At 31.2% G+C, this 22,154-nt stretch overlaps 1 protein-coding gene across 2 annotated transcripts in view; it reads left to right on the top strand.

Annotated features, from left to right (window-relative positions):
• LOC114335819 (sodium channel protein 60E-like) overlaps positions 1–22,154 on the top strand; it is a 384,114-nt gene that overhangs the window by 126,130 nt on the left and 235,830 nt on the right. For both annotated transcript variants that reach the window (XM_050649033.1, XM_050649032.1), the window contains exons 6-7: positions 803–937; positions 17,993–18,270. In XM_050649033.1, coding sequence (XP_050504990.1) covers positions 803–937; positions 17,993–18,270 — 413 coding nt within the window. The remainder of the gene's footprint in view (positions 1–802; positions 938–17,992; positions 18,271–22,154) is intronic.

Genomic DNA, 22,154 nt, shown 5'->3' with positions numbered 1-22,154 from the left:
ATTATAAAAAATCGTTAAAAGTATAAATCTTTGAAAACCATAATCTCTTTAAAAAAAAGTCGTACAACGTTAGACAGTAGACCATTTTAAATCTAATTGATTTCTATTTCTATTACGTGTACCATTTCATATACCTAAAGTTACGTGGGAAAAAGTTACGGAACAATATTTGCGAAATTACAAGGAAAATTGCCCAAAATTGCTGTGAGTGGCGAACTTTGAAAAATCATATTTCGAAAACTATAAATCCTAATTACCTCTACTATACAACATTTTAAAGAAGAAATATGTAGATTTTTTTTCTGTAAAGCAATGTCTATACCTATATCCTCGTGGACAAAAGTTATGGGACCAAAAACAAAATTTCTTTCTTTTGGGTTTCTTTGTGCTTTTTCTTTTGAATATATTTTTGTAAAAAAAAGCGATATTTAGTTAGGAAATTTAACCAGGAACAATTTTTATGTAGGTATGTTTATACCAAAAGTGCATAGAACTCACCCTAATGTAACCTGTGCCCAGGGACTAATTCACACATTTCTCAAAAACGCACCCCTTTAAATGGTAGCACTCCGCGGTTTTTTCATATATAGATGTCCATTGACCATATGAAATAATAAAACCCCGTTAACGTTGTAGTTCCTTTTAGCTATCTTATTTTGAATATAATCAGTAGCCTAATAGACGAAAATCTTGAAAGAATTTATATACATATTTGAATTTTTGACTTTATTTGAGATTAAACTAAGTTTAAAAAATCTCTTGAACCATTCATGATCATTCTAATTATTTAATTTTTTTTCAGGTGTTATCAGCTTGTGGACCGATCAGTGTTTCATTTTTTACAGTTGTAGTGTTTTTCGGATCATTCTACCTTATCAATCTAATGTTGGCTGTGGTAGCTCTTAGTTACGAGGAAGAAGCAGAAATAACGCAAGAGGTAAGAATTTTGCTTTTCAAAAATATGAAAATTACATTTCTTTTAACACACACTTGCTACGGCCTATAAGATCTAGGTCAAATATGTCAATTTTTGAAAAGATATACATAATCTAAACAATTTAGATTATACAATACCGGGTGTCCACTTATATTTTCCCCCATTTTAACTGCCTATAACTTCTAAACGGTTCAAGATAGAAATAAACGGTTTTCGCTGAAATGTTTTATTTTAGTAAAAGTTTTGTCTGAATGGATTGAATTTTTTATATCGCTTTCAAATACGAAATAAAAAATGGCGGATTTTTGAAAAAAAAATTTGTTGACTTTTTTTTAATGGAACACCCAGTATATTCTTTTGTAAATTGAAAGAAAGGTCATTCACCTATCCAGCGATATAAAGTTTTCCAAAATCGGTTGTCAAATCACTGAGTAATTAATTTTTAAAATGAGGGGTGCAACGTGGATATCACATACCTAAATAACATAACTGAGCAAAATGATATTATGTTATGTGATTTCCACATTGTATCTCCCATTTTAAAAATTAATTGCTTAGTCATTTGGCAACCGATTTTAAAAAAATTTATATCGCTGGATAGGTAAATGACCGTTTTTTCAAGACACAAAAAAATAAACTTGGTGTTTTAATAAAAAAAGTCAACAACGTTTTTTTTTTAAAAGTCCGCCATTTTTTATTTAAAAGCGATATAAAAAATGGTCATTTACCTAAAAACTTGAAAAAAAGGTCATTTATCCATCCAGCGATATAAAAATTTTTAAAATCGGTGGTCAAATGACTGAGCAATTAATTTTTAAAATGAAGGATGCATTGTGGAAATCACATAACTTGCTTAGTTATGTTATTTAGGTATGTGATATCCACGTTGCACCTCTCATTTTAAAAATTAATTACTCAGTGATTTGACAACCGATTTTGAAAAACTTTATATCGCTAGATAGGTGAATGACCTTTCTTTCAATTTGCAAAAGAATATACTGGGTGTTCCATTAAAAAAAGTCAACAAAGTTTTTTTCAAAAATCCGCCATTTTTTATTTCGTATTTGAAAGCAATATAAAAAAATTCCATCCATTCAGACAAAACTTTTACTAAAATAAAACATTTCAGTGAAAACCGCATATTTCTATCTTGAGCCGTTTAGAAGTTATAGGCAGTTAAAATGGGGGAAAATATAAGTGGACACCCAGTATTTCCATAATTTTTAGAATAATCTTTTTTCGAGAACGATTTTCGAAGTGGAATTCGAAACTTCAAACAGTAGTCAATTAAAAATGTAATTTTCATTACAACAGTAATATTATATTCCCAAAATTTCAATAAAATTCATGTAGGTGGATAGAATTCAGAAGTAATATCCTATTCTTGCTCTCATTGACAGGCGTAAAACAGTTATTTATGTACCAAGTCAGTAAAGTGACTCTTTATCGAACGAGTCTGATATTACGAGAAGAGCGAGCGTAGCGAGCGAGGCGAGTAACAGATGAGTTCGATAAGGAGTCTTTACTGACGTGGTGCATAAAAAATTTTATCGGCAACATATATTTTTTAAATTTAGTGTCGTCCGAACCGCTGGGAATATAAACGACAACAACGGAAAATACATATTAAAAATAAAAAATTGTAATATTAAGTAAATACATATGTACTAACAAAAAGTATACCTGAAAAATTTGTGATACAATTAAATGTCTTTTATTCCTATTTCCGATAAAAACACTGATATTATTGTTGATATTTGTATTGTCTCTAAGAAGCTCAGATATGTCCCTGGGAAGGTTGAGTTTACTTCTCGTTTGCTGGTATATTTGACAATCGGTTAAGATATGTTTTATTGATATAAAATAATATTTGCCAACATAATTTGATATTGGTTTTAACACTTACTTGCAATTTATAATTTAAGAACTTTTTCAATTTTAGACGTCAAAATAATTTCATGACAGTGATGACAGATAACTTGCAAGATGGCCGCTTTATCAACATTGAATAATTACTATTAATAATAGTCCATTGAAATGTTGCATTTAGTGTGCATTTCTTAGAGGAGTCAATTTTATTTTTTTAATATGTAGGGGGGTTCAGTAGAAGCTTAAGTTCAAGTTTTTGGGGTTGAGGCCCTTGTCCCCCGGCCGCCATCTTGGAAAAAGAGGTGCAAAGGGCTTTCCCGCTGTATCTCGTAAACTAGCTACCCTACAAAAAATTTAATTTCACATAAAATGAAGAAAATTAAATGTTCTACAATTTTATATGTATTACTTTTTATCGTAAAGTGACCAACAAAAAAGTTATAACCAAAAATAAGAGAAAATTTTGTAAGAAGTTTCCTTTTGGAGGTTATAACTTTTTTTACGTTCATTTTACAATAAAATAATATCATAGCGATTTTGTAGAGGATTTTTCAATAAACAATTTTCACTATAAAGTTGTTTAATTTTATTTATTATCTAGATTTTACAGCGCTCCAAACTTGACCAGATTCTCGAATTCTCGTAGAAAAATAATGCTTTTCTATCTACATATATATTAGACGAGTAGCATTAACCGTTATGCCAACCACGAAAATCAACTTTAAGGTGAATGATCAATTTTGGTCTATTTTTATGTTTTCGAGGTCGCTGAATCCGAATATGAAGTTTATTTTTATCTGGAGTTGGTGGAACATGTTAAAAAAATAAATTTTATACAAAATTGCCCAAAAATCAATTTTGATGATTTTTCAAATTTACCTCGCTGTATCTTTGGTCGCTGTAAATATTTCCTTTTAAAAATTTTACTGTGTCATCTTTGAAGTATGTAGATAACTATGAAATTTGTCCAAAATGTTTAAACACATTAAAAAAGGAGTTGTTAATTTATTAAAATTTTGTCATCATATTTCGTTAGTTTCATGTTTACTTAAAAAAGTTGAGTGACAAACTTCTTAGTTTATAATTTTAACCAACACAACAATAAAATATAGTTCATGAAGAAGTTTTTTGGAAAATTTTAAGTCAAAATGTATAATAGGAAAAAAGTTATGTTACTTCATATACAAGCGGCACACCCCAAAAAACGCTTATATCTCGAGATCCTGACCACGGTGTGGTGAATGGCTAATTTTTATCATACTTTATGATTTTGATATAAAAATCGTTTTTTTGCTCTGCTTAAGAATTTTGCATGTTGCGGTTGCATCATTCTTCTTCTGAAGCGGCGAATTTGTCCTCAAACAACTTCTTGGGCCTTTTCTATATATGCTTAGAGTTATAAGTTTTATAGTGGGAAGAAAGGTCAAAAACAGATTAATAATAGCATAGGAATGTTAAAATCATAATAAATTGTATGAATAAAAAATATATATAGATAGAAAAGTAGGCCTAACTTTTGTTTTTATTGTATCCCTATGAGCATTCGAGAATCTGGTCAAGTTTGGAGCGCTGTAAAACCTATATAAATACATATAGTCCTGTCGCCAGGGGGGGTACAACGGCCTCGTTAATTCAGATGGACTTACTCAAGTTTTTTTTATGTATTTTGACCCGTAGAACACGAATTTTTTGGGTAACAGTTGATCCGGATGTCGATAAGATTGTTATAGACCAAGAACTTGAGGAATCAAATAACAGCGATTTTTGGCAAAACAAAACAATATTTTGTATTTTTTGGGCCATTTTAAGTAAAAAATATTTCTACAAGTTTTTTCGTAGGATGCACAGTTTTCGAGATAAACGCGGTTGAACTTTAAAAAAATCGAAAAATTGCAATTTTTGAACCCGAATAACTTTTGATTAAAAAATAAAATAGCAAGTCTGCTTACCGCATTTGAAAGTTTAAGTCAAATTATATCGGTTTTGATTATTTGCATTGGTAAAAATTTATTTTTTTATTGTTTAACAAAGCTATAAACACGTAGGGTTTCCCGTGCTTTTACATGCGTTTTAACGCATGTAACGTAGAAATAGTCTTGATTGCACTAGTACCTATTCTACCTACTCGTTCGATTTTAAATGAGAAATCATAGAAACATCACTCACGCACTAGTTGTTTGTAGCTTTGTTTAGCAATAACACAATAAATTTTTAGCAATGCAAATAATCAAAACCGACATAATTTGACTTGAACTTTCAAAGGCGCTAAGCAGAATTGCTATTTTATTTTTTAATCAAAAGTTATTCGGGTTTAAAAATTGCAGTTTTTCGATTTTTTGAAAGTTCAACCGCGTTTATCTCGAAAACTGTGCATCCTACTAAAAAACTTGTAGAAATATTTTTTGCTTAAAATGACCCAAAAAATACAAAATATTGTTTTGTTTTGCCAAAAATCGCTGTTATTTGATTCCTCAAGTTCTTGGTCTATAACAATCTTATCGACATCCGGATCAACTGTTACCCAAAAAATTCGTGTTCTACGGGTCAAAATACATAAAAAAAATTTGGGTAAGTCCATCTGAATTAACGAGGCCGTTGTACCCCCCCTGGCGACAGGACTAATAGAATTAAACAACTTTATAGTGGAAATTGTTCGCTGAAAAACCCTCTACAAAATTGCTATAATGTTATTTTATTTTAAAATGAACTGAAAAAAAGTTATAACATCCAAAAGGAAACTTGAAAAAAAAATTTACATATTTTTGGTTCTATCTTTTTTGTTGGTCACTTGACAATAAAAAGTAATAGAAACAAAATTGTGTAAAATTGAATTTGCTACATTTTATTTTTAATTAGATTTTCTGTAGGATTGGTAGTTTACGAGATATAGCGCGAAACACCTTTGCACCCCATTTCCAAGATGGCGACCGGGGGACAAGGATGGCGACCCCAAAAATTTGAACTTAAGCTTCTACTGATCCCCCCTACATATTAAAGAAATAAAATTGACTCCTCTAAGAAATGCAAGGTACGGCCTAAAAAATGTAACATTTTAATGGACTATAACGGTAAAGTTTTAATTTATTTTATATGAATATAATTACAAAATACTACAGAATTTCACTTTTTGACATAAATTTAATTGATAATATCGCAAATTGCGTACAATATTTTTAATAATTAAAGTAAATAAATTGTAAGTCCACTCAAATACTCGTCATTCGATTAGTGCCATCGACCACTTACATTCAATCTCTTCAAAATTCTTCTTTCAGTACAATAAAGTGTTACTTTACTGCCGCAAATGAGGGCAAATGAGTACAATAATGAATGACTTTAGTAACGGTTGGCGATTAAGATAATCACATGAACTGGGATAGGTTTTGACAAAATATTAACGAGAGAGATTATGTAAAGTTTGGGTAAAGTAATTGCTAATCTTCAAATATGGAGACAGCTCTCAAAAAGAAGGAAGTTCCTAAATATTTTTATTGCTTATATATACTAGAACACAGGTTGAAAAAAAAACAAAAATCTATCCGAAAATAGTGAGAAACACAAAACTTGTTTTTTCATAAATATGCTGTTTATAGAAACAAAAAATCTAAAAATGGTTCTCTACAAAAGTATGCCAATAAAGTCAAAACATTTTAACAAACACTGCCTAAAGTGGAGAAGGAAAATTTGACTCCGAAACGAAATTGAAAATTCGACTTCACAACCTGTGGATTATTTATCTATTCAGTCGGAATCACGTGCCAAAAGCAGCTGGCCTAAGAAAGTTCCACAATAAATTTTGTTTCGAGAGTTAAAACCCTAAAAGATACACCCATTGTACAGAAACTCGCAGGATAAAAGTATACTTTTTTAATGGAAATATGTCGGGTTTCAAAGAACTTCATTTAATTTTAAATTTTATAAGTCCTTTCAACAGTAATACGAATATTTCGAATTGCTTCGATTGTTTCGAATAAAACTTTTATCGAACACTTTAAACACACTTCTCAACAAAATTGAACTGGGTATTAGAAAAATCTTTATGTTAGGTGTGTAAAAGTTCGAAATAAATAAAAGTTTACTCATAGTCCAGTCGTGTTAGACGAAAAACAGGCGTAACCTTGCGTGCGGAGCTACACTAATACACTAACACCGTAATAAATAGATTTTTAAATACAGCATCTAGCAACTTTTTGCATGATGTTCAGGATGACGTCACAACAGGGGCGTCATTTGACAGGGTCAGGGGGGCATTTGCTCCCCCACCCTGACCCTGAAAATGACTGAAATTTACAAAAAATACATCAATTTTCTTACTATAGTATTGTATAATGTATTGTATATTATATAATGCTTCCCCCCCCCCCCATCAAAAGATGGGGGGACTAATAAGTTTCGAAATCGGTAGAGGTGCTTGCTGCACTCTCTGATTGGACTAGAATATGGTGCGGCTCTATTTTCGTTTTTGCAACGAAATTGAAAATGGTTATTCATTTTTGATTATTGATTTGTATTCGACAGCAGAAACGACGCGAGAGAAGACTGAGATATTCAGTAGGTACACTCAATAGGGAACACATTTTTTATTACATAATAATGTTCAGTTTTGTTTAAAAATGAGATTTCCAAAAGTTCACGCTTCAAAAACTCATAATAACTTAGCAGTACAAATTTAAAATCTTCTGTGTATTTAAAATACTTCAAACGACCCGTGACGTCACATAGTATGGTATAGTATATGGCTTAACACCCCATGTGGGGTTTCGCCGCTTTCGGTTTCTAGATCCATTTTACGGGGTGGATCAGTCCCCATGATCATTGTATTTGTTCACTAATATGTCTCCATTTCTTCCGGTCTATTGACCTCTCTTTCCATTTTGTAATTCCTGCTCCTCTTAGGTCCTCTTCTACTTCAGTTAACCATTTCGATCTGGGTCGATCACGTTTTCTTTTTCCTCCTGGTTGCCACAATATCATAGCTTTTGATACTGATTCTGGTCCTTGTCTTCATATGTGACCTAGCCATTTGGTTCTTTGTACATTTATTTTTTTTACTATATTTTCACCATTTAATTCTTCTAAAATTTCCTTATTCGTTCTCCTTCTACAGTCTTGTTCTTCGATTCTCACTGGACCCAGTATTGTCCTTATTATCTTTCGTTCATTTATCCTTAATTTCTCTTCTTTTTTTGTCATGGTCATGGTTTCTGCTGCATACATCGTTACTGGTCTTATTATTGTTTTATATATATTCATTTTTGTTTGTTTGGTCAATATTTTACTCTTTAGTAGTTTTCTATTTGCTTGGTATACCCGGTTTGTCGCAGTTATTATTTCTTCGATCTCTGTGTTTCTTTCCCCTTTGTTATTTATCATAACGCCCAGGTATTTAAATTTCTGTACTTCCTCGAATTTTTTATTTCCTATCCATATCTCTCTGTTTTGTTCTGCTTTTCCGAGTCTCATTAATTTTTTTTCTTTTCATTAATTCTTAGTCCCCTCTTCTTTCCCTCTTCTTCTATCTCCATTAATAATTTTTTCATGATTTTTCGTGTTTTTGTAACTATCGCTATATCATCTGCATAGGCGATTAGTTGGTAACCTGATGCTCTTAGGTTTCCCTTGTGGATCTTTCTTAACCCAAAATCTACTGTCAGGTTAAATAGTGTTACTGACAGTGAGTCACCTTGTCTCACTCCTTTATTTATTTCGAATTCTTCTGTTTCCCCTTTTTGTGTTAGGATACTTATTTTTGATTTATTTATAGATATTTTTATTAGGTTCCTTAGTTTTTTACTTACTCCTTGATATTTTAGGGCTTTCATTTTTTCCTTTCTCTTTATTGAGTCAAAGGCTTGTTGTGTGCCGTGTCACATAGTTATACTTATTTTATGATATTTATATTCTTCTACTTCTGCTTTAGTTTATTGGCCTCCACCTACTTGGATATTTGGCCAGCTCATTGTCGCGCAATAAGGGAAAATATTTATATTTTAATGATATTTATCGTATGTCATTGTAATAATATATACCAGTTTGTTGAGATTGAAGTTTGATACAGTTTTTGAAGGAAATGAAAGAAGGTTTACTATGAAAATAAAAGAAAACACTATAAGGGTTGTTGAGTGCCATTTTGTAAAAGTACAAATATTCAAAACCCCAATAAAATATTTATTAGATTACCAGCTGATAAAAATGGAGTATAATTTATTTATTTATTTAATCAGTTAAGCCCATTCGTACCTTTCGGTGTTGGGCTGTTTACAACTAGTTCAATATCTACATTTCAATACATTTTAATAATTTTACAAAACTTTTATTTTAACAATACAATTTTAATAAATATAAATTACTTATTTGACCCATTTTTCTGTCCATATGTTTTAATCTTGTGGTGCTTCTTTGATACTTCTTTTCCATGCTGTTCTATTTTGAGCCAATTGTTTTACCATACTCCATTGCAGTCCTCTCTTCTCTGCTTCTTGTCTAACTTGTTCTTCCCATCTCATTCTTGGGCGACCTACTTTATTTTTCCCTTGTACTCTGACTTCATATACTTTTTTCGTTATTCTTGTGTCGTTTAGTCTGTGGATGTGGCCCCACCATCCTAACTGTCGTTCCCCTATAATTGTCTCTATGGGTTTTATCTTTAGAGCTTGAGTTATTGTGTCGTTTCTTATTTTGTCTCTTCGTGTGACCCCTTCTATTTTTCTCAAGAATCTCATCTCTGTAGCTTTGATTTTTCTTTTGTTGTTCTTTGTTAGCGTCCACGACTCACTCCCATAGACGATTGATGGTCGAACCACTTTTTGGTACACTTGTGTTTTGACTTCTTTGGGTACCTCTTTCTTTCCAAAGAACGTATTTCTTAATGTATTATAAATTGTCCCTGCTTTTCCTATTTTATTGTTTATTTCTTTGTCTATTTTACCATCTCCTTCAATAATTGTATCTAAGTAGTTGTAGCTGTTTACTTGTTCCAAAACTTGTCCTTCTACCTTAATTTTTATCACTTTTTTTGTAGTTGCCGTAACCATTGTTTTACTTTTATCTGTGTTTATTTCCATGTTCATTTTTCTTAGTTCTCTTATATGTGTGTTTATTATTTGTTGCAGTTTCTCTTCCGTGTCAGCTAAAAATACCATATCATCTGCAAATAGTAATTCTTGTATTTGTACATTGTTCATTTTCCATTTTCCCAATATCATGTCTTTAGATTTCTCCTTGCATTGCTTTATTGCGTCATCTAGTACCATTGAGAAAAGTAATGGACTTGTACACAGCCTTGTTTTAGTCCTATCTTTGCCTGGAATTCATCAGATTCTTGATTGTGAGTCCTTATTTTTATTTTATTATTTTTATATAAGGCTTTAATTATTTCTATCATATCCTTTTCTATTCCATTTTTCTTTAAACATTTCCATATATCTTCCCTTCTTATTCTATCAAAAGCTTTTTTCAGATCAATAAAGCATATGTGTATCTCTTTGCTTTTCATCAATAGTTTTTCTCCTATTTGTCTCAATATGAATATCAGATCTTGGGTACTCCTTCCTTTTCTGAAGCCATGCTGGGATTCTTCTAGTTTTATTTCTAGTTTTTTCCTTAGCCTTTTTTCAATTATTCTATTGAATATTTTGGCAGGAACGCTTGTCAATGTAATACCCCTATAATTTTCGCAATTTCTTGCGTCTCCTTTCTTAAACAGTGGTACTATTATATCTGTTTTCCAATCAGATGGTATTTCCTTTGCTGTGATTATTTCATTTAGTAGTTCTCGGAACTTTTCTTTTGAATTTTCACTCATGTACTTTAAAATTTCAGCTGTGATTTCATCTTGGCCTGGAGATTTTCCCAATTTTAATTTGTCAATGGCTTCTGCAATTTCCTCTTTTGTTATTTGCTGCATTTCCTCTGTATTTTCGATCATGTCTTCCTCTCTTTCATGTTGATATTGTTTCCATTCTGTTAGTTCTTCAAAGTACTGCTTCCATCTTTGCATTATTTCTCTTTCTGTAGTTAATATATTTCCTTCTTTATCTCTTATGTTTCTTAATCTATGTGTTTTCTTTTGTCTTAGCTGTTTCAATGTACCATAGAACAATTTTTGGTTATTAAAATAGTTTTCATTCATTTTGTGTCCAAAATCTTCCCAAGACTTCTTTTTTGCCGTTTTAATTTCTTGTTTAATGTCGTTTCTGGCCATTTTATATTTTTCGAAATCGTCCTCCGATTTGGTTTTTAGATACATTTTCCATACTTTTTTTCTTTTCTTTCACTTTACGTTGTATTTCCGCTGTCCACCATTTACTTTTCTTCGAATATATGTTTGTGATTTTAGTTGTTCCGCATACTTCTTTTGCTGTTTTCAATATGATTTCCTTAAATTGCTTGCATTTATTTTCTATTCCTGTGTTAATTACCTTTATAGTCTCGAACTGTTTGGTTAACTTCTTCTGGTATTCCTCTTTACTATCTATTTCTCTTAATTTGTAGCTTTTTATTTTTTCTTTAGTTATCTTCTTTCTTTTTTCTGTTGTGTTATGTGTGTACACCCTTAGTTCCATTATAAGCAAGTAATGGTCACTGCTTATTTCAGCCTCTCTTTTTACCTTTACGTCTTTTATCATCTTTAGGTCTTTTCTTTTTATTAGGAAGTAGTCTATTATGGATTTTTCTTTTCTCGATGAGATTTCTCTAGTATATTTGTGTATGTCTTTGTGCATAAATTTTGAATTCGTTATAACCATATCATTTGCTATACATAGATCTATGATTCTGTTTCCGTTATCATTTTTCATTTCTTCTCCATGTTGCCCTAAGTATCGTTCAATCCCTTTATTGTCTCTTCCCACCCTACCATTTAGGTCTCCCATTAATATAATGTTTTCTCCTTCGTTGTCCATCTCTGCTTGTAATATTTCAAAGAATTCTTTTTCCTCTTTTTTGGCATTATCATTTGGCCCATATGCTACGATTATGCTGGTTATATTTGTATTATCTAGTTTTACTTCCACTACCAATAATCTTTCGTTTATATATCTCTCACCTATTATGTTATTTGTCTTTTCTGTTTTTACTATTAGGCCTACACCTCCCGCGCCCCATTCTTTTAAGTCAACTCCTGACCAATATAAGCGGTAATCATCATTTAGATCTACTTTTCCTCTACCTTTCTTTTTTATTTCAGTTACTCCCAAGTAGTCTATATTTTGTAGTTTCATCTCTTCAATTATTTCCTCTTCTTTACCGTTAATACCTCGCACGTTCCATGTGGCCATTTTTACGATTTCTTTTCATTTTCCTTATGTTCCGTATTTTTATATATCTCACCATTTTTGTTCCTCGCTATATTTGTAGCTTCATATATATTTTTATTCGTGTCCATTTTATTTGCCAGGTTCGTTTTGTTTGTTTTCATGTCGCTTTCAATTTCTGCTATTCGTTTTTTGGATTTATTACTTCTAGTTTTTTCATATTCTTATTCCATTTCCATATCTCGCCATTTATAGTTATTTTATTGTATCCAATTTTCACCTTATTTCCTTTTAATTCTTCTTCTTTTGCCATTTTTCTTATTTGCTTGTTCTTCTCACGCTCCTTTGTTGTCATGTCATGATTTATGTATACCTTTTCCTGCTGCAGTTCTTTTAATTTGTATTTGTTTTTCATGATTTGTTCTTTTTCGTCTTCATTATTTATTTCAATTAAGCATACTTTTCTTCCTATTTTATGAGCTGTTTTTACATTAATATTTATCTGTAGAGTGTTTTTTATTATGTTCTCCACGAATTGTTTAAGTTCTGTTTTATTTTCTGTCTCAATTTCAATTTCTGACATCACTATATTATTTTTCCTTTTCTCTCTCTCTAGCCATTCAATTCTATCATTTGTTTCCTCTAGCTTCTCTTTTATATCTTTATTTTCTTCTTTTAGTTTTTGATTTTCTTGTCTCAATATCTTATTTTCTTCTCTTATCATTTTTATATCTTCACTGGTTTTGTCACTCTGCTTTTTGAGCTCCGACACCATCTCTATTAATAGATCTAGTTTTTGTTCTTTACTATTTGTTTTAGATGGTATTTGTGAGAGTTTTCTATTTTTTGATCTTTGAGTCGCATCATCCGGATCTCTTTTCCTTTTGCTGTCGTCCGAACAGTCGTCGCTGTCCTCCATGTTCTTGTTTGTTTCGCTTTGTATTATTTTATTATCACCTTCCGCCATGTTCTTGTTTATTTCACGGTATCTTAGTTGGTATCTCAACGATAGGAACTTCGCCCAGATCGACTCTTCAAAAGCTAGGTTCCTCTTTGAGTTTATTTTATTTTTCTTCGCTAAGTATTTTAATTTTTAGAGTTTTCCCTTTTTCCGCGACTTTTACTACAGTCTGGCAACGTCGCCGTGACGTCGAGCGTGACCCGTCTACCAGCTGGCTGTTGAAACTCGTTCACTTTCCTATGTCCGTTTTTTGTGTTTGTTTGTTTATACACTCTTAATTCACACTTAATTAGTAATTTTTGTTTATTTTTTCACTTGTATCGTCAGTATGCACTTTTATATTCACTTTATATTGGAAACTGTTATTTAATTTCCACTACTACATCCAAAATTCGGTAAAATAGTAGGTGGTATTTCAATAACCTTCTCTTGGCTCTACACCGTTGCCGGTTCTCCAAAAATGGCGTATAAAGTGGTTAAAATTAAAATTGAAGAAAATAAAAGTATTTAGAATAGTTCAAACGATCAAAAATACTTGTGACGTCACATTACTGTATTTTCTACTTACGTTTATAATGTCTAATTTAAAATTATACACAATTTTTTTTACTTTGTTGGAGCAGAATGTAAAATAACTGATATAACCCTATGACGTCATGAAGCGTTTTGGGTTAGCTGTTTTAATTTGAATTTAGAATCGTCTTTAGGGGCCAAATGGAACACAAAAACAACTTTTTTATCCTTGATATATATGTTTTTAATTATGTTGTTTTGTGATTTATAACATTTTTTTCGAATTTAAAATTGTATGCAAGTTCCCTATTGTTTCATGCAGGCTGAATGAAGTAGATTAGAATTTTTTTCTGACGTTCATTTCGCGGAATATTCGCTTTTTTGTGAAACATTGTGGCTCGCCCATTTCCTTACGCCTTGCTCAAATTGTCAGATTTTTGAAATATACACTATTTTGCATGTACGTAACTTACCTTATCTTAACCTGACGATTTCGAGTTTTTCTAAGGATAAATTTTTTTTTCGGAGCCCCCTATGTATGTATGTAATTATGTAAAGATAAGGTTTCCATTCTCCTATGGGTAAATAGTATTGCTATATCAATACAGTTCGATTATCCGAAAAAATCAATTTTCCGAACACCCCTGTCCCCCAATTAGTTCGGATAATCGACGCTCTCTACTGTATCATATTCGATAGTAATAGCCAAAGAACCAATAAGATGCAAATTGGAGTTAGACAACCAAATTATAAAAAAAGTAATGGCTTTCAACCTGGGAATTAATTTATCAGTTGACAACAATATCGAAGAAGAGGTAAAAGACCAAATAATTAAAGCCAATTGAACAACCGGATGCCTAAATGACACAATTTGGAAAAACAAACACCTAAGAGTAGAAGCAAAGGCCCGAATATATAAGTAGTGTAGACAATATGCAGTATGTCCCTGTAAGTTGTATCGATATGGAAAACTTTTTGTGATTAATTTTACGAAAAAAAGTTATTCTTTATAAAAAGTTCTGCATGGTCAAAACCCACAATTCAACCATCAGATATCAAATTTTATGAATGTTATACGAGGTATGTCAAAAAGTTTGAATTTCACTGAAGAGTAAAGTAGCTTTATTTTTCACAATATTGAAAATTGCTATTATGAAAAGTTGTTTGGAATTAAAAACTATATTCTAATATGCAATACATCCTTCTAATTGAAAAAACAATTTTTTTTGAAAAATTATGGGACTTACATTATTTTCAGTTATTTCAATTCTGATAACTCATTTGTTATTGATTTTACGAAAAAAAAAGTGATTCCTAATAAAAATTTCTGGATGGTCTAAAACCTAAAATACAACCATCTTATATTAAATTTTATCAATTTTATACGAGGTATGTCAAAAAAGATAAATTTAGATCAAAAGTAAAGTACCTTTACAGTTCAGAATATTTCAATTAGAAGGATGTAATTACATACTGAAACATAGTTTTTAATTCTAAATAACTTTTCATAATAACAATTTTCGATATTGTGAAAAATAAACGTATTTTACTCTTGAGCGAAATTCATATTTTTTGACATACCTACCTCGTATAAAATTGATAAAAAATTTCAAGATAAAAAAGATTCAAAAAATTTAATATTTGATGGTTAAATCTTAGGTTTTGGACCATGCAGAGCTTTTTATGAAGAATAACTTTTTTTCGTAAAATTAATAACAAAAAAGTTTTCCATATGGATACAACTTACACACGGACATACTGTAGATACCTAGTAAAGAACAGAAAAAAGATTGGAATCAACACATTATCAGGATGTCTGAATCAAAGATAGTAAGAATATCCAGGGACAAGTCACCCTTAGACAAAAGAAGTAGGTATATGACACCCAAGGAAAACATGGAACGACAATTTAGGGGCAGAATAAAAGGCACCATTGAAGAAAAACATGCAGTAATGCCTATATAAAAGAAAAAGAAAAAGAAAAAGAAAAAGAAAGAAGATGTTCGGTTATTGATAGATGGCGCTGTAATTGAAAAAATACTATAGCGCCATCTATCAACAAAACTAAAAAATGTCTCGAATAAAAGTTACTTATTTTTACGTAAAGAATCCAAATCTTCAATAAAAAATGGGGCTCCTATTTACGATTTTAAAGTTACCCTACCCCATCTCTGTGGGATGGAGTGGGGATCGTGTTTAGTGTTATTCGATAGGTTTTTGAAAAATATTAAAAACGTGTTTTTTTTTGTTTTTCATTTGGAAGTGTATTTCTCGAGATATTAGACCGTTTCTATAATTTACCTAGGGTATTAGGATAAACAGTTTTTTCAGATTATAGCGCCATCTATCCAAAATTCGAAAAAATGTCTCTAATAACAGTTAGTTATTTTTGCGTAAGCTATCTGAATCTGTAATTAAAAATGTGGGTTCATATTTAAGATTTTAAAGTTACCCCCCACCCCACCTCCAGGGTGCGGAGGGGGTGTCGTGTTTGGTATCATTCGATAGATACTTAAAAAATATTGAAAACGTATTTTTCAGTTTTTTGATTCGATTATATTTCGCGAGATATTCGACCGTATCGCTACTTTTGGGACATCCTATATAAAACAGAGTTACATTCAGATTAAAATCTTGATCATTCAATTACCGTGTCTGCCGAAATATTTTTACACAATTTTAACAAAATATATCCCCTTTTAAATGGGTGTCTGTATTCCTATGCTACTTTATCAAATTCGGAAGAATTTGTGAAGTTTTTATTTTTAGTCCAAATAATGAAGCTTAAAATAGGACAAAACCTCGCAATTTTTACAGAATAAATCGATTTGCTTGAAGATTTGAGAATAAGTAGTAGATAGTCCAAGAATCAAAATCTATATGAGGCCGAAAGGCACTTTTAGCATGGAGGTGGTTGCCACCCCATCTCGGGTTTTTATTTTATTTCGACCGCAAAAGATGGTAAAAACATTTATTCTAAGCAAAAAATGTTATATACATTCTTTTGATAAAATTAATAGTTTTCGATTTATTCGCTATCGAAAGCGTTAGTTTTATATCGAAAAAATCAATGTATTTAATCAATTTTCTGCTAATAACCCAAAAAGTTTTATCAAAACAACTTTGCTTAAAAAAAATGAACCTTTTGAAAAAATAAACAAAACAGTTTTTTTTTATTTTCTTTAAGACAAATAGTAATCGAGCTATACTTTATTATACGTTAGCTCTTCTTCGTCAAATACTAAATATTGTAGTTTCAAACTCAAAAGACGGAAAAATTGTGCATTTTTCGAGGATAACTTGTTCAAACTAATTTAAAGTATTTAAAAATATCTATCTACAGAAGAAAAAAAAGTCTCTAGCTATTATGAAAAGAATGTCAGTCCCTATTTTTTTCAGCGAAAAAGTGATCGGAACCTTCCTCCTATTTACCACCATAATTAAAATTATTCATTGACCTTATTTGGTCTTCTATATTTATGTATTGTTAATAGGTTCTAGAGGTTTGAGGGAGAGGACTTGTAATAAAATGCAAAAATCACCTTTACCAACCCTTTTCCTTTTACAGTCACCTCTTTTTGCGACTTAGGGTTTTAAAAGGATTTAATATTAATAGCCTTATAGATCTTGTAGAGACCCACAAAATTCTTTTCAAACTTTCTAGGATGAAAAATAAGAAAGTTACGGTTAAAAAATAAATATATTTTTTTGAAAAAAAAGGAAAAATCCAATTGGAAGCTTAATAATGTAAGTTAGCGGTGTTTTTAGTCATTGGTATTATTCATACTTCTTTATTTATGTATTAGTAATAGATTGTAGAAGTTTGATTGACTTAATGATTAGTTTTAAAAAAACTGGAGTTAAAAGCGAAGAACTAATTTTTGTAGTTTGGTAAAAAATGCCATTTTCTTCAGAATAGAAAGATTAGCATCAGAGATACGAAAAAATGATTAAATATGTAATTGTAGGTGATTTAAATCCCAAGAACTTGGTTTGGAAAAAATTTTTCTACGGCAAAATTTGAGTGAATCGTAAATGAGTATAATATCGAAAAACATTGATTTTTCGATATAAAACTAACACTTTCGATAGCGAATAAATCGAAAAATATTAATTTTATCAAAAAAATGTATAGAACATTTTTTGCTTAAACTGAAAGCTTTTATCAATTTTTGCGGTCAAAATATAATAAAAACTTTCCACCCCCAAGGTGGGGTGCAACCACCCCATGGTAAAAGCGCCTTCCGGCATCATATAGATTTTGATCCTTGGACTATCCACTACTTTTTCTCAAATTTTCAAGCAAATCGATCAATTCTGTAAAAATTGCGAGCTGAAAAGCTTCGGTTACTGGACTATTTGTAAAACATTAAAATAAATTTAAAAAAACAATAAAATAATCATTAGCTAATTGTTTTTTTTTTCTGCCGACTATTAATTGTAAATTTCCTTTTCCAGGAGCGAAAAAAAGAACTTGTAGACCATCGTGAGGACTCAACGTTCAGTTTCGATCCCTCGACGTTAAATGTCAAGAAGTTGTCGAAGCAAAAAATCAAGAAAATCGACGCTAGAAAGGGCGTATTGTTATCGTCTTACACAAGAAAAAAGACGAGACGTAGAAAAAGGAATAGGAGTTCGACGAACACCACCAAAACAGGCGCAACAGAAAACAACGGCAATAAACAAGAGACCAAAGACTCTAATTTTAAGTTGTCTCCAAAGAAAAGCAGTCGAAGGTAATGTATTCGAGTTTTTTTATTTGTTTAGCTGTGCTGTCTTATTCGTAGGTTTATCTAATATACAGTGAGCACGTAAAGGTTCGAATAAATTCATTTTTTCATGAATGGGCAATTTCGGAAATAAATCCCGAAACAAGTCAATTTTTATATTTAATTTACGACTTTTTGGCATATACATCATACTAGTGACGTCACCCATCTGGGCGTGATGACGTAATCGATGATTTTTTTAAACGAGAATAGGGGTCGTGTAGTAGCTCATTTGAAAGGTAATTCAATTATCTATCCAGTAATATAAACATTAACATAATATTTATTTATACCAGGTGTCCAAAAATATTTTTTGAATTCAATTTATTGACATAAAAAGAAGAATGTGTGTAACTTGTTTAATTCAAAATACATTTTACTGCTATCACAAAACAGGAAAAAAATTTATTTGATAAATAAATATTGTTTTTTGCTTAAATTCAATATTAAAGCAGCCATCCACCTGCCTCTTGGCTCTTGACAGTTTGAACATTTAATTTAAGCGAAAAGCAATGATTATTTTTCAAATAAATATTTGTTTCTGTTTCCTGCGAGTAGTAAAATGTATTTTGAATTAAATAAATTACATACATTCTTCTTTTTATGTCAACAAATTTAATTCAACAAAAAATTTTTGGACACCCTGTACAAATAATTAGGTTAATGTTTATATTACTGAATAGAGAATTAAATTACCTTTCAAATAAGCTATCACACGACTCCTATTCTCATTTAAAAAAATCATCGATGACGTCATCACGCCCAGATGGGTGACGTCACTAGTGTGATACATATGCCAAAAAGTTGTAATTTAAAAATAAAAATTGACTTGTTTCGGTATTTTTTTTTCAAAGTCGTCCATTCTCGAGAAAATGAATTTATTCCAACCTTTACGTGCTCACTGTATAGTATTCGTAAAAAAACCGTTTAACTTTTTATTTATACAAATCGCTTTAAGTGATCCAGGTGACGTAAAAATAATCTTTTCACCGGCTTAGGTCAGTAGCCCAGATAGTCTAGTCGCAACATAGGGGGTCCCGTGGGCAATTCTAGCTCACCGTGGTTTGATGGTGGTATTATAGGTTTTTTGGGTCGCTGAATCCAATGGAAGTGGTCTGGAAGCCCAAATATGGTGCGTGTAATTGTTATTAACAAATTATGGTAAAATTAGGTATTTTTCAGGAATTATTAGTAAATAAATTGAGAGTGTTAAGTTCTTCTCTCTGGTGTATTTTTGATCGCTGAATCGAATACGACTAGTCGCAATTACTCAAAATAATATGTTCTTATTTTGTTAATAACAAAATAATTGTTTATTCGCCGAAAAGCCCCAAATAATGCGCAATCTACAGCAAGGTTGTAGTCTTTTTCATAGTATTTTTATACGCTAAATTGATTGCCACTACTCGTGATTATTTAAACCATGTTCTGACTTTGTTATTAATAAATTATTGCAAAAATATCGGTTGATAGTAGGTTTACTCACGGTTTTTGCTCTAAATTTTAAAAAACCACTTGGATTGACATGAAATTTGGCATACACGTAGTTAACATGTCAAACAAAATAAACGATATTGTACTGATCTGTGCTTTTACCATGGGGGTGAGTTTCATTCCTTTTCGGGGGTGAAAAAAGAAAACCTTTAAAATAAGTCAGGAAGTGGATAAACTGATTAATTCTAATAAACTTTTGTTCTACACAGTTTTTTCAATAAGTCAATACTTTTCGAGTTATTTGCGAGTGAATATGTTCATTTTTCAACAAAAAACCCACGTTTTTAGACGGTTTTTCGCAAATAACTCAAAAAGTAAGTAAGTTTAAAAAAAATTCTTAGCGAACATATAGACTAAAAAGAAGTCAAAAAATGGTGTAAATGAGAGGTTCGTAGACCCAGTAGAAGCAGAGTTGTAGCCAATGTACAACAGGTTCACATTTGTCAAATGCCCAATCGAATATTTTAACATAAAATAACCAAAAAAATGACAAAATTTTTGACTGCTTTATGATCCTGGCAACATGCAAATTTATTAAAAGGGAACCTTTTCAAGCAAGATGGAGAAAAAAATTGAAATAGAATATTTGTCCGAACATATATTTACGTATATTACAGTCGGAAAAATGAAAGAATACCCATGAACGAACATATAAAACACGCTGTATTTTCCTGTCACCGTGTCACAAAGAAAATTGTCCAGTGCAAGTACATGTAACAATAATTATTACATGTACTTGCGCTGGCCAATTTTTTGTCTGACACGGTGACAGGAAAATACAGCGTGTTTTATATGTTCGTTCATGGGTATTCTTTCATTTTTCCTACTGTACATATAATACATGCAACGGCTGAAAATAGTGTCGCCGCTTGATTAGCAATTAAAAAACAAAGGGGTTTTTGATATTTTAAAAGCAAAAAACTCTTCGGGATTTCATCAATCGATGTTTAAAGAATATCTACCTACCATGGCAACATTGAAATTTTCAGTTTTTCACATAGTTTTTGAGGGTTAAAAATGACCGATTTCGCAATTTTTAAATTTTTAATCGCCTATATGTCAAAAACTGTCAAATTTAGAGAAAAGTCACTACAGACCTTTTTTGTTTGGAATGATCCAAAAAAAACCTAGAAAAACTTTGTTCGATGCAAAAAAAAATAATTTTAGGAAAAAAACAAAAAAAAACGTTTAAAAAATTTTTGACCACCTTTTGGTCCTGGCAACATGCAAATTTGTTAAAAGGAGACCTTTTTGAGTAAGATTGTGCAATAAATCCAAATCAGAATATTTTTCCTAGCGGATGCGCAGTGGTTTTCTGGACTATACGTTTTCTTTAGGAAAACTACTTTTCTAAGCAGCAAATTATTAAATCAACATACATAAATCGCCATTTTAAACCTTGTTTAAACCGTGTTTTATCAAATAATTACCTCCAAATCCGTTCAAAATGTTTTACTTTTTACTGGTGGATGAAAGTTCTGAAAATGGTCCATTTTGGCATTAAATTACTAATAATTGAAAAAGTCCACCGAATCCGCTGCAGGAAACATAGAAGTTTTACTTATCGAGGTCCATAAAACTCATAACATAAAACTTCAGGGTCAGAACCCGGCCGGCCGCCCGTGTCAAAAGTTACGGCGTACTCTTTTACCTTAAGTCACCAGATTATAATATCATAACTAAACTCAAAGAACGAAATATTTGGGAGTGAATTGTTGCATGAAATGTTACTTATTGCTTACCAAAATAATAGTATATTTATAAAATTATAGGACCATACACGTAAAATTATAGCATAATTGTACACGCCACTGCAATTACTCCTCTTTTTCCTCAAATTCCGTAATAATCCAAGAACTTTTAAATGAATCACTGACAACTAAAACTGCATCACTGCATCGTCACAAAATATGATAGAAAAAATGAACTTGAAAACATTAATAGATCAGGGACCGTAATCGAATAGAGAAAATAGACCTGGATCCCGCGTACCAAAAAAAAGTTGATTAAGAGCAAGCTGAAAATTTGTTAATAGCTTAACGGTGTCTAGTCGGACAAACCTTGATGTACGGAAACACTGGAACAGGGTAAGTTTTAATTGTGGAACAGGTTAAAAATTTGGAACGTCAGACTACGAGAACGTTCCATGTATTTTGTTGGGCAAAACTTCCAATTGATGTGTTACCATTTCATTAAATACTCATGCCAAAATCAGACTGGTGTTTATCACCACCTAGGCATTTTAATGAGTGGAACACAAAGAACATGTCAAATGAGAGGAATCATGTTGGTTATTAATAACAGTCTGATTTTTGCATGATAGTTTAATGAAAGGGTAACAAATCAATTGGATGTTC

The sequence above is a fragment of the Diabrotica virgifera genome, chromosome 4, assembly GCF_917563875.1.
Source record: "Diabrotica virgifera virgifera chromosome 4, PGI_DIABVI_V3a".
Taxonomy (NCBI): Eukaryota; Metazoa; Arthropoda; class Insecta; order Coleoptera; family Chrysomelidae; genus Diabrotica; species Diabrotica virgifera.
The sequence above is the reverse complement of the archived record's forward strand: the minus strand, read 5'-3'. Positions and strand labels throughout refer to the sequence as shown.